The following is a 13,900-nucleotide window of genomic DNA, read 5'->3' as shown; positions in this document are numbered from 1 at the left end:
GAAGTAGGATTTACAACACATAGGAAAATCACATCAGATCACAAAATGGTGGAAAACCATACAATACTGGGAATCATGGCCTAGCCAAGTTGACACACATTTTTAGGGGGCACAGTTCAATCCGTAGCAGATAGTTTTCAAGTGTTTGGAAATTTTCTTGTTATTTTTATGTTTTTTATTTCTACTTTGATTCCATTGTGGCCAGAGAAAACACTCTGTATGATTTCAATTCTTTAAAAAATTTTGAGGTTTGTTTTATGGCCCGGGATATGGTCTATCTTGGCATATGATCCATGGGCACTTGAAAAGAATGTGCATTCTGCTGTTTTTGGGTGGAAAGTTCTCTAAATGTCAACAAGATCTTGTTCATTGATTGTGTTGTTGGATTTTTCTCGATCTTTGCTGAATTCTTGTCTAGTTGTTCTGTCAGTTGTTGAGAGAGGGATGTTGAGGTCTCCAAATACATTTGTGGATTTGTCTATTTCTGCTTTCAATTTTTGCTTCACGTATCTTGCAGTTCTGTTGTTTGGTACATACACATTTAGGATTGCTATATCTTCTTGTGGATTGACCCTCTCTGACTCTGTTGATTTTCTTTTCTCTGAAGTCTGCTTTATCTGACATTAATATAGCCACCGCCTACTTTGTTTTGACTAATGTTTGTATGGTGTATCTTTTCCCATTCTTTTACTTGCAACCAATCTATATCATTATATTTGAAGTGAGTTTAATTGTTGATATGTTAATGCTTAAGTCTGCCATGTTTTTTTTTATTTTGTTTGTTTTCTCTGTTTTTCCTTTCCGTTTTCTTTTCCTACTTCCTATCAATTACTTGAACTTATTTTAGAATTCCATTTTGATTTCTCTCTCTATTTTTTTTTTTTTAGTGTTTCTGTTTGTGTTGTTTTTTTAATGGTTTCTCTAGGTATTGCCTTATATATACATCACTTATCACAGTCTATCATTGTCAACTATTTACCAGTTCTAGTGAAGTGCAGAAGGCTTATTGCATTTATAACATAATTGTTTTCAATATTTCCTCTACATACATTTATAACCATGTTAGGCAGTGTTATAATTTTGCTTCAGCCATCAAACAATTTGGAAAAAAACTCAAAAGGAGAATGAATATGAATTGTATATACCCAAATTTTTACTCTTTCCATTCTTCTTTCTTACTCCTGATGTTCCAATATTTCTCATTTTTATTATTCCCTTTTCTTTTAGGAAACTTCCTGTAGCTATTCTTTTAGGGTCTGTCTGTTGTTGACAAATCCTCTTACTTTTCATTCATCTGAGAATGTCTTGATTTTCCCCTTCATTCCTGAAGTATATTTTTGCTGGATATGTAATTCTGGATTGACAGTTTGTTTAGCACTTGAAAAGTGTTGTGCCACTTTCTTCTGCCTTCCATGGGTTGTGTTGAGAACTCTGCTGTCATTCAAATTGTTTTTCCCCTATAGATAAGGTGTCATTTCTGTCTTGCTGCGTTCAAAATTTTTTCTTTGTTTTTAGTTTTCAGAAGTTTGACAATGATATGCGTTGGTGTGGAATTCATTGGATATATCCTGTCTGTGGTTCACTCAGCTTCTTGAATCTGTAGGTTTATGTCTTTTTCCAAATTTGAGAAATTTTCAGCCATCATTTCTCTGAGTACTTTTCCACTCTTTCACTCTTTCTGCTCTCTTTCTGGGACTGCAATGACACACCTGTTAGATCTATGAACAGTTCCCTGGGCCTCTGTCTATTTTTTTTTCTTTAATCTATTTCCTCTCTCTTGTTCAGATTGGCTAATTTTTATTGTTTAATCTGAAAGGTCAATGATTCTTTTCTCTGTCTCCTCTGTTCTGCCGTTGAGTCCTTGCACTGAGCTTTAGATATTGGTTATTATATTTTTCAGTTCTAAAATTTCCATTTGGTTCTTCTTATAGCTTTCATTTATTTGCTGAGACTTTCCTTTTTATCATTTAGGTGTATTTATATTTACTTTTTTGAAGCATTTTTATGATGAATGCTTTAAAAATCTTTGTCAAATAACTGTAACATCTCTGTCATCTCAGTGTTGATTATCTTTTTCATTCAAATTGAAATCTTCCTGGTTCTTGATCTGACAAGTGACTTTCTATTGAATCCTGGATATTTTTGTATTAAGTTATGAGTCTGGATCTTATTTAAACTGCCCTCTGTTTTAGCTGGCTTCTTCTGACATTGCTCCAGGAGGGGAAGGGTAAGCACTGCTTTGTGCTAGGTGGGGTTAGAAGTCCAGGTTCCTCACTTGCCCTCTATTGACACCCCTGGGCTGGGGGTAAAGTGGGGAGAGCCCCTCGTTACTGCTGAGTGGGGGTGGGAGTTCATGCTCTCCATATGGTCTATACTGATACCATGGGGTGGGGGGCTGCCTTCTCTGACAACATCAGAGGTTGGGATGCCTCATTACAGCCTGGTGATGGAACAGGTCTGGCTTCCCCAGTAGGCCTTTGCTGGCATCAGGGTTGGGAGGCACAGTTTTATCTGTGGTGTTTGATTGAAGTAGAGTGATTTTTATCTAAAAGTTTTCTGTCTTGCTAGGGTGTCCCTTTCCTGTTCTTTTGGCTAGAGAGAGGATGCTTTTGTTGGGGCTTTCTTTGTTTGGGCTTTTTGTTTGTTTGCACCCATTTGTGTCTCTGTGTTGCTGGCTTCTTCAGCTCCAAGTCTGGGTTATATGAGGCTAAAAGAAACCCCAGGGAACTCACCACCATGTCTTTCCTTGAGTCCTGACAGCCCTACTGGTCCTCCTCCCTCTTTCCATTTTTCAGAGTCTTCCTGTATTTGTTTTATATATGATGCAGGATTTGTAGAGGGAGAATTAGGGAAAAGTCTACTTCATCTTCTAGGAAGCAGAAGACCCTCCCTCTTGAGTTCTTTAAAAGAGGCTTCTGTAATTCATGCCAAATCAGTTCTGATTTCCAAGAGCAAGGTTTCTATGGACCACAAATACTTTTGCTGGAATCCTCACAGTTGGTTTAGCCTCTGGAAACTGGGAGTATAAAGGCCGTAAGGTCCCTAAACTCAAAAAAACAAACTCATTGCCATTGAGTTGATTCCAACTCATAGTGACCCCATTGTACAGAGTAGCCCTGTAGGGTTTCCAACGAGCCACTGGTGGATTTGAACTACCGACCTTTTGGTTAGCAGCTGTAGCTCTTAACCACTACACCGCCAGGGCTCCATAAGGTCTTGAGGTGGTGCAAATGGTTTGTGCTTGGCTACAAACCTAAAGGTTGGTGGTTTGAACCCACCCAGTGGTGCCATGAAAGAAAAGCCTGGCCATCTGTTTCTGTAAAGACGACAGCCAACGAAACCTTATGGAGCAGTTGTGGTCTGTAACACACGGGACGCCATGACTCAGAATCGACTTTATGGCAATGCATTTGGCTTTTGGTTTTATAGGCCGTAGAGTAGGGAAGAATATGGGATGTGTGGTGGCAGGTTTCCCTCGCAAATGGAGAGAAACCCCTTTCATTTGGGGAAGGAAGATGCTCAGATGGGATTGACAAAGGTTTAGAAACTCTAAGCACCCAGAAGGAACCCAGTGCCACCATCTCCAGGGTCCACGTGAGGAGGACGAGCAGGACAGTGGAAACCTGAGGCATTAAAGACTTGTGCCAGCTTCCCAGGAATTAGACCAGAGAGGACTGTCTGTCTAGGTGGACACAGTCGGGGTGTGTCCGTGTGTGCGCATACACAGGTACAGGCTGGTGGAAGCACCTGTGAGATCTCCAGCTCTTCAGTGGCAGAGGCGCTAAGTGTTCATTTCATCTTTGCTCACCAGAGTGATAGTCTGAATGTTTTCAGCCTCCGACAGAAACATCGGGGCCCTCGAAGGTCTCATGGCCTCTGGAATTTCTGCACTGCCAAAGCTGTCTACTCTGGCGGATGTGGGTGGCAAAGCAAGCTCTTCCTATTACCCAGCTCCCATTTCTCACTATTAAGTGGGGGTTCCTTGAGGAAGATTGATTTGCCACATTAAGCCAGCTTCAATGTGCTCGATGAGGAGGTCACAAGACAAATGGCTTCCGCGGTGTGCCTCCACCCACCGCCCGGTGTTTCCATTACATTTGGGCCAGAGTCATGGTGCGTGAGTTCGGGTGTAGTTCATTTTCTGCCTTACACGATAAACTTGTCAGCATTTGACCGATCAGCTACTTGTATGCAGGGAGTTCATTTGCAAGGCCACCTGGCTCCCCGGCGCTGCTGTCCCGCTCCCATTTCACTCTGTCTAATGAGCCAGGGCCTGGTTCCTGTCGGTTGGCCCTGAGCTTCTGAGCCCTGCGGAGCCTGCATGTCTTCCAGTGGGAAAGAGACCTTGGCCCCAGCTCAGGAATCCCTCTCTTCTGCCTGGAGGCTCAGGGCATTGCCGCCGAGGGGAGCTGTCCTTTCTGGCTGCCAGCCTCCCACTGTTCCCCAGCCTCCACTCACCTGCCTCCTGGCTGGACAGGCTTGCTATGGGCTTCCCAGGGAGCTGCAGTCTGCCTTCTGTGGCCCACGCCCTCCTGGTCTGGGCAGATAGCTGTTTCTAAGGAGACCTTGGCAAAGGCAGACACCAAGCCTGGGCTTATTGAACTGACTTCATTGCATGGACTAGGGCATCAAAGTCCAAGAGGCCCAGAGGAAAGTTGCAGGGCCCCTTCACTCCCCAGGTACCAAATGTGTCCTGCAACTCCAGTGCTCCCTGAACCCTCACCCTAGAGAGGAAGGGGGAACTGACTTGCTAGCCACCCCCATCCCCAGAGTAGACACATGAAGGCCTGTGGGGGGACCCTGACATCTCCTTCCCTTGGGATTTGCAAGTACCCGGAGAAAGGGGATGAGCAGTGAACTTGGAGACTGCTTTCACTCAAGGACCTCTGTAGACACGTACCATGAACCTGGAGAAATCATCCGTGCAGAGCAGGGCTCATGGGTGTCTTAGCGGCTGTGTGCTCTGCATGCGTTGAGGAGACCCCCAGGTGGGCCTTAGGGATTACAACAGGCAGGGTAAGGGTAGGTCTACCCTCTGAAGACTGACTGCAGGGGAGGGAGCAGCTCAGGGAGACAGGGGCGAGGCCAGGGGCTGGGAGGAGCAGGCAGGGCCTCACTAGCTGGATGCAGAGAAGGGCAGCAGAGGCAGTTCCGGTGTGAATGGGGCCACTGCTGGGCTGTGCTCAGAGCTGTGGGAAGAACCTGGCTGGTGAACAGAGACAAAAGGGAGTGTCCGTGATTGAGTGAAGACCCTGAGCATGAGGGTGTGGACACCTGACTTGCTCTGACGCGTCCCTGGACCTCAGGAAGATGGATTTTCAAAGACTCAGAGAGATGATGGTCTTGAGGCTCATCATCTAGGAGTGACGCCTCCCGGGCAGGGGGCTCTAGAAGGAGGAGTTCCAACTCAGCAGTCACAGGGAAAGGGCAGGAGCTGAGAGAGGTGTGGGGTCACGCAGGGCATACCCTGGCAAGCTGCAATCTCAAACCGTGGTGCACAAAGCTTGCACAGAGGGCTGTGGGCCTGGGCCCAGAATCCGAGGGCACAAAGCTGGCGTGGGAAATAGGAGGAGGCCGTACTCGGGCCCAGCTGGAAACCAGAGAGGGCAGGGAAGGACACGACTGCCATCTGGGGAGAGCCCACAGCCCCCGGAGGTTTCTCTCTGACAAAGAGAATGACCAGCCCCAGGGTGTTCTCAGTGTAGGAGTATGAGCCCAATATTACCACATGGTAAAAGTTAGGATTAGTTTAGGCACATATGGCAGAAAACTCAAAATAATGGTGATTTAAAGAAAACAGAGGTTTCTATCTCTCTCATGTGGACCAGAGGTGAACTGCTGGCAGCTGATACATGGTGGCTCAAGAGGTCATTAGCAATCTGGGGTTCTTCATCTCACTGCTTTACCATCTCTAGGGTGTGGCCCTCCTCCTCATGATCCAGAATGGAGGCTAGAGCACTGGTTATCACCCTGTATTCCAGGCAGCAGGACAGAGGAAGGTGGGAAGATGGGCAAAGAGCAAATGCTGTCTATCTTTAAGGGGGTTCCTTGGAGCTATAATATGGTGTTTCTAGGTCTTCTTGGCGGGATTTAGACACATGGTTACTGCTTGCTGTAAAGGAAGCTGGGAAATGTAGCTTTAGTTCTGGTTGTCCATGTGCCAAGATAAAAACCAAGGGTTCTATGACTATGGGGAGAATGGATATGGGGTATGCAACTAGCAGTCTCTGCCACATAATGCTTCTTTGCCTTCAAATATCTATGCACCCCATCTTCGCATGCATACAGCACTCCCATCCCTGACCCTGGGGGCAATCTTGTGCCTCCTCCTGGTACAGCATCCAGCCCAGAGGTCAGAGTCTCTGGGCAAAGTGCAATCCTCACCATCAGGCCCTGATGGGACTCTTTGTGATTTGTGACCTTGTGATTCTGTCCCACACGCCAGCATCTGATAGCAGAGAAAGAGCACGCCACAATAAAGACTCCTGTGTGAGAGAAGGGACACCAGGAAACACCCAGCAGTTACCAGCCACGGCCGTGATCAGTCCCACTGGGCAGGCTTCCAAGCCTCCCGTGCGGAGTGGAGCAGGTTCCCTGGGGCAGCCCACCTGGCCGTCCCCAGGTCTACTCTCCGGGAGGAACCTGCATGTCCAGTGTCCCCCAGGGAGGACTGAACATCCTTGTCCATATTCCTCAACTGCCACACCAAGGTGGGCATTGGGGGCTTACCTTCTGGGGGCCACAGAGCTTTCGAAGCCCCTTCCTGTAGGAGCAGGACTGGGGGTCTGGGCATTGTTTGGGGTTTAGTGTCAGATGCAGGCCAGGCTTAGGGTCCCGTTGGCAACGTGTCTTCTGCGCAGCTCAGTGAGTATTTGTCCAGCGAGCTCCACGCGCATGAAGCACCCCCAACAAGCTGACACTGCAGCCTGGCCCTTCCTGCCCCGCCCCTGTCACTGAGGCAACAGCTGAACCGCTGTGGGAGGGCAACACCCTAACTTCAGAATTTCATGTGAAATTGCCTGATTTTTAGATTCTGACAGCTGATTTGAATGTTTGAAAACCATCATTCAGGACAAATAAAACTGTCTCTGAACCAGAGATGCCAAGATGCGGGTGGTGCTGAATGGGGAATTTGAGCCCCATCCACGGAGGGGGGTTACCTAGAGGTCCAAGCGACCATGGAGAAGGCCTTTGTAGCTACCCCTGCATGAGTCTACGTGGTCCTGACAGGCAGGAACCATGACCCCACAATCTGGGGGGCTCCTGCAGGGACACCGAGGGTGAGCTGAGCCATTGTGGCCAGGGAGAGGCTCAGGACAGTGGGCACACTCAGCACCCACGCACTGGGGCTGGGGGTCAGGCCTGGCTCTAGAGGTGGATATGCGTGTGCAGGGAAGATGGGGAGCATTGGCCCTGGAGCATGTGGGGCTCCGGAAGGAGACCCCAGGCCCAAGGCAGGGCAGGTGCTCAGCTCCTGCCTGTCCTTCCCCCCAGACTCCACCAACCGAGACTCACTGGACATGATTGAGCGCTGCATCTGCCTGGTGTGCCTGGACACCCCAGGGGGTGTGGAGCTCAGCGACCGCAACATGGCCCTTCAGCTCCTCCATGGCGGAGGCTGCAGCAAGAATGGGGCGAATCGCTGGTACGACAAGTCCCTGCAGGTAAGTGCTGCATGAGCATGGCCTCCCAGTGGACGACACAGCCAGTCCCAACAACAGTGTCGTGTCTGGCGGGGGCTCTTGCTGGCCTCGGCTACCCAGGATGCTGGACTGCCAGGGCTCTCGCTGGCCTCGGCCACCCAGGGTGCTGGACTGCCGGGGCCCTCGCTGTCCTCGGCCACCCAGGATGCTGGACTGCCAGGGCTAGGGAGCTAAAGGTACAGAGATGCTCTACTAAGTCAGCGTCCTCACTGGCCAGGATTCTCTGGGCGCAAGGGGCTAAGCTAAACTCAAACTACCCTAAACTCCTTGCAGCCTGTAGTCAGACCTGGGGCCCATGCCCGACACACCGCAATGGGGGTCATGTCAGGGGTCATCAAGCCCAGCAGCCCCTCCGCAACGAGCCCCCAACACATTCAGCAAAAATCACGTTTGATGCACAGAGATGTTGGCTTTTTTGCACGTCCACCACCCTGGCCTGGCCATTTCAGCACACCTCCCTCAGCCCCTGTGAGGAAGGAGCAGCCCAGCATCTCCATGGAAGAAAAGCCATAACACAAAATAAAACCATTTCTGTTTTTTTCATTCCCATGACATCAGACTAGAAACAAGCTGCCTCACACATCTGTTTGGTCTAGAGAGAAATAACCGTGCAGATGGAGATGAAGGTGAAGTCGGGCCTTCCTCCCTGTTCCTCCACCTTTCCCCCCAACTTGCGAGTTCTGAATCTAATCTCATTCATTTGTAAAGCCACCACACTTTCATGATGACCAGATTAATGGGCAAACGATCTCAATACTTTGGGTTAACAGCTCACACTTATGAGCATTTCTAGGCAACATCTCATTTTTTCTCCTTCTCTGTCCCTTCCATTCTGCAGGAGATCCTCTTTATTCATTTACATATTGATTCTGTTATTTCTAATGAGTTCTCTTGCTGCTGGGCTGGCTGTTTTAGCCTCCGTCTGGTGCTAATGGCTTGTAATCTTTCATGGAGCAGCTGTGGAAATGAAATAAAATAATGGATGCTCAGGACCTGGAACAGAGTAAACCTTGGTCGCAGTTAAAGGCACCATTTCCACCTCCTCCTTTCTTTTAGTGACAGGGACAGAAAGTAGTAACAAGAGGGTGGACACAGCCCCCCAAGCACACCTGGGCGAGGGACCTCTTGGTACTGCTCACAGGTGCCTACCTCCTGCATCTTTTCCTAGGCTGCATAGATTAACAGGCGAGTTGAGAAGCTAAAGAGGCTGTATGGACCTGAGTTTGAAAGGATCGAGAGCTAGTCTTAGTACAGGAGAAGCAGGGGACAGAGAGAAGCACCTGCAAGGGATGAGTTTTAAGAGAAAGTTTGTGGGAGGTTTACGTGTTTGCCCGTTTGAAGAATGGGACTGAAGATTTGGACAACTGCCACCCTCTGCGGGAAACTGGGGAAAAGCTGTGGAGAAAGGCAGGTCAGGGTGTGTGCTGTGTATTGTGATTGGCCCTCTGTGCCTTGGGGGAGATTTCAGGAAAGATTTCCAGGCTCATTTGTTTGTTTATGGATACTGGAAGGATCTCTTGAGTGTGATGCTGTGCTGAGATGGGCCACAAGGCAGCCCAGCTTTATTTGGGTTACACTTTAAGAACCAAAACTTGTCCTTATTATTTTCTGCCAGTACTTCTGTGCACTGTGTATGTTTCTTTTCCAAGTCAGCTCAACACAGGCTTTGTAAAGAGGTCATAGAAAGTCATAACTAACCTTGACAGTTCATATACATCCTTCATATACATTATCTCCTCATATCAGTCCTGTGAGCTGGGCATTAGTAGACCCATTTTAAAGGAGAGCAAACAGAAGTCTAGAGAGTTGAAGCATCTTGAAGGTCACACAGCTGTCAGGAGGCAGCGGCAGAACTAGAATCCTGGTCCCAGGCACAGGCATCAAGTTAAGGAGTGTCCTTAGTACACCTTTCCTTTACCCACGCTGAGGGGTATTTTGTTTCTTCCCAGGAATCTGCATGCCATCCAAATTGAGTAGTTCTCTTTCATTCATTTGTTAAACAAAGCTGTGGTGCACCTACTATGGGGTGGACAGTTGTGTAGATTCTGGGAATATGATCAACAGTGGCCAAAACCAACAGGGTCCATCAAACGAATACTCACACGAGGAAAGCCAAAAGTGTGGCTGCAGTGGCCCCATGGAGGGGAAATAGGGCTACAGGAAGCCTGAGGAGCTTGTCCACAACCTGAGAGCGGTGTGTGTAGATTCGGCTTGAGCTCATCAAGAGTCACTAGACCGTTTCCATTGGGGAATGTTGGGCTTCACCTTCGCTACCCAGAACATTGATTGGAAGGAGGTTGCACAGTTTAGAGCTGCTTTGAGACTCCCGTAGTCTCAGGCTGCAGTGATTGTACACAGCCTTCTTTTCAGGAGATGATTTTTTTGGTGTCCTGGGAGCAGACCTGGTCCGGAGCCAAGGGGCTGGTTTGGAATGCTGACCACCCAGCTGTCCTGTCACTGCCCTCTTTCTCTCTGCAGTTCGTGGTGGGCAGGGACGGGGTCTGTGGCGTGGTGTGTGAGCACTCGCCTTTTGACGGCATCATCCTGGTGCAGTGCACGGAGCACCTGCTCAAGCACATGTAAGTCTGGAGGGCAGGGCCCTTCTGGAGCAGCCACGGGCAGAGCCCTGCTGGGCCAGGGATTCAGGTGGCCACTGGGGGGCTGCGTTAGTCTAGAAAATCTCCTAGCAAAAGGTGAATTTGAAAACCAGCTTAATGTGACACCATGTGCTCTGTCAGTCAGGGCGAGCAGGGGCCAACTGGGCCGCAGATTTGGGCACTTAGGCAGAGGCTTGGCAAAGAATTTCAGCAAAAAGGAATGTCTGCTTTAGTCCAGGAATGCCCCCTTCAATACCTATTGCTTGTCCTGGGCCAGGGCCCTGGCAGCTGATGACCCAGCACAGAGGTGAGGTCTCTGAGTTGGGCCCCCTTTGCCCTCCTCAGGCTGGGTCTCCTTCTAGCTTCAGAGCTAGCCGGACTGTGAGGGCTTCCCTGTCCCTTAGACACCCCGTTTCTTCCTGCAGTCACCATGTTGCTCATTATCTCCTAGAATACCCTCCCTGCCTCCAAGTTCTAAATCTCCTCCACTCTTCAGGATCACTGAAACTCAAGCCAGGAGTCCCTGGGTGGCACAAACAGATAAGCACTCGACTGCTAACTAAAAGGTTGGTGGCTGAAATCCACCCAGAGGCTCTTCAGAAGAAAGGCCTGGCCATCTACTTGCAAAAGATCTCAGCCATTGGCAGGGGGAAAACAACCCTTGTAGACAGAACAACACCGTTTGCTTCTTAAATACTTCTCTACGGATTGTTTAAGTGCTAATGGTATAACATGGGCTAGGAGGAAGAAAGAGAAAGACAGAACAGGCCCTAGATTCAGACGGGGCTCTGCTGCTCGCTCATTCCGGCGGCCTCTCTGAGCACGTTTCTTGTGTGTAACGGCTTGGGGCAGCTCACACCCAGTGCAACTCCATGGTTACATACACCGACAGTTACAGTGATGGCAGAGACCACCGCCTCTCAGCTTGCAGGGCCCCAGGGTGTCCCCTCTGTGCCTGCAGGAAGAAAAGCACCCAGAAGCTGGTCCGAGCCGACTCTGTCAGCGAGCTCCCGGCCCCCAGGAGGCTCCGGTGGAAATGCTCCCCGGAAATTCAAGGCCACCTAGCCTCCTCTGCAGAAAAGCTTCAACGGTAAGGAGAAGCCTCAGTCTCCTCGGGGGTGCTCCTCTGGCGGTCCCTGTGCCCCCCAGCAGCTGCTGAGGCACCTCAGAGTTTCCAAAGAGCCCAGCTCCACTCTGCCGCTCTCACTGCCCCCATGACATAAATATAGTCCAACTGCAGGGGAGGTATAACTCCCGGGGAAGTAACCTTGCTGAGGCATCCATCATTTCCATAAAATGCAAACGGGCAGCTATTTTCTTCCACAGGCTTCACCTGCCTGAGCAGAGTCAAGTCCAGGAAATATCCTGCTTTCGGGGGAGTAGTAAACAATTGGTTTGAATGGGTTATTTGAATCCAGGCGATTTCAATTTGCTTGACTTTACACTGCAACTTGTCAAGGGGGCCTTTTTGCCCGAGGAGAGGCAGGCAGTTCAGGCCCTAACGGGACCAGATGGGAGGGCTGGGGATGGTATGGGCCATCTGGGGGTTACCGTGTTCCTGCCATTGAGCTGGTGCTGGGGACAGTGGCAAGATGTGGAGGGAGGCAGAGGCTGGCAAGCAGATCTGGTCCCTAATGGTTCATTCCTTCATTCCGTAACTTAGCACTGTGACCTGGGGGCAAATAGCTTCATTCGTTCATTATTAATTCGTTCATCGATTCACTCTTTCGTCAAATGTGTGGGGCTCTAGTGAGTGCCAGGCTCTGTGGTAAGGCTCTGGCAGCACAGAAATGAATACACCAAGGGGCCTGCCCTCAAGGAACTTACTCGTTAGGGGAGGACGGAGACCTCCAGGCTAAAACACACAGGCTACCATAAGCTAAGTGCCTTAGAGCCAAACCAAAGACCTGAACAACCCACAGAGGAGGCGAGAGCTGAACCCAGACAGCAGAGTGAGGAGGCTCCGCAGGGGAGCTGGGCCTGAAGAACGTGTGGGAGTGTGTGGTGCAGGGGAATGGGGAAGAGGCAGAAGGCAGCTTGCTCAGTCCTGCAGGTTTATAGACAATCCAGGCTGGTTTGGAGACCAGCAAGCAGGAGAATGGCCTGAGATGGGGCACAAGAGAAAATGGGGCCAGACCATGAAGAGCGTCACTGCCCCAACCTTATGGGGCCTGGCAGTGAGGAGCCCTGGAGGACTTGGGGTTCTGGAAGCCAGTGATCATGGCTCTGGAGGGCAGGATGGAGTGGGGCCCCGCACGGGAGCAGAGAGTTGGGGTGCACAACCCCCCTGCGAATGGCTGTGGAGGGGTAGCAGGCGTCTGTGGGGCATCTGTAAAACGGGTTGATCTCTCAACCCTGACAGAGTCGTTCTGAGGACAAGTCAGCCTCCAGGTGAGTGGATTGGTGGGTCAGCGAGTCTTGGGCTGAGGGCGAGCCTGCTCACTTGCAGGGATTCGAGCAGGCCTCATGTGCTCCCAAAGCTCTCGGCTTCTCTTCTCAGAGAACAGGGGAACCAGGAGAGGCCTGTGGGTGGGGAGCAGGAGGACCCTGGGGGGCTTGAGCCACCCGTGGAAGCGTGAGTAGGTCTGAGTGCACAGGGGCTGTGGGGAGGGTCAATTCCGACTCATGGCGACCTCGCGTGTGTCAGAGTAGAACTGTGCTCCACAGGGCTTTCGGTGGCTGATTTTTTGATAATAGATCAGCAAGCCTTTTCTTCGTGGAGCCTCTGGGTGGATTTAAACCTCCAACCTTTCGGTTAGCAGCCGAGCACGAGCACAGGGTGGTGCAAACCGTTATTGAGGATCAATTCGAGGAGGGGCAGCAGGGAGGGTGAGGGGGCTGGGGCTGCCCCCCAACCCCCACCCCACGCTATGGACTCACCCTGCTGGTCGTGGCTCGAGTGTCATTATGAAGGTCAAGAGGTCAGTCGGGGGTGGGGGGGCTGGAGAGGAGTAAACCAGAGTTCCAGAAAGTCTCAGGGCAGACGCAGGGAGTTTTCCTTTACTCTGGCAATGATCTGAGGATGATCATGGAGGGAGAGGCTACTTGAACTAGACTTCGAAGTAAGAATCCAACCTCAGATAGGAGGAAGAATGCTCGCATCGGAAGAACTGCCTGACAAGGGCCTAGAGGCGGGCAACCCAAAGTGGCTGAGAGCAGAAGTAAGGAGGGCCAGGTAGGCGGTGAGGACCTCGAGGCAGGTAGGACCAGATCAGGCAAGGGCAGCAGCTTCTGGGTAAAGTGGGTTTTCGGTTGCTGGCAAAGCCACAGGCAACCCACCCGTGGTGACCGTGGCCACCTATCCTCCCTAGGCCTCTCACCTCCACAGCAGAATGGCAGAAGGAGTCTGTAGGCTTCTCCCTGGACAAAGGGAATTTGCCATGTTCCAGCAGAACAGCTGGTTGCCAAAAGGATCCTTGGGGATGCTGGACACACTTTCTCAAACACACCCAATGAATGGCCTCTTTCAAGCCACTTGTGTGGGCAGCAGGCTTCTAGAATTTTGTTTGTGGGCAGGGCCCATACAAATGTCTCTCATTCTCCCACGCCCCTCCCTGCTTCACTGCTGCAGCCAAGCCCACCTGTGCCCCTGCCCGCCCC

General features: G+C 50.3%; 1 protein-coding gene across 1 annotated transcript in view; it reads left to right on the top strand.

Annotated features, from left to right (window-relative positions):
- The window catches only part of CHAT (choline O-acetyltransferase), a 64,543-nt gene that overhangs the window by 34,587 nt on the left and 16,056 nt on the right, over positions 1-13,900 (top strand). Inside the window, exons 7-9 of the mRNA XM_004387967.1 lie at positions 7,495-7,664; positions 10,182-10,282; positions 11,262-11,390. Coding sequence (XP_004388024.1) covers positions 7,495-7,664; positions 10,182-10,282; positions 11,262-11,390 — 400 coding nt within the window. The remainder of the gene's footprint in view (positions 1-7,494; positions 7,665-10,181; positions 10,283-11,261; positions 11,391-13,900) is intronic.

This window comes from Trichechus manatus, unplaced genomic scaffold, assembly GCF_000243295.1.
Source record: "Trichechus manatus latirostris isolate Lorelei unplaced genomic scaffold, TriManLat1.0 scaffold00200, whole genome shotgun sequence".
Classification (NCBI taxonomy): Eukaryota; Metazoa; Chordata; class Mammalia; order Sirenia; family Trichechidae; genus Trichechus; species Trichechus manatus.
The sequence above is the reverse complement of the archived record's forward strand: the minus strand, read 5'-3'. Positions and strand labels throughout refer to the sequence as shown.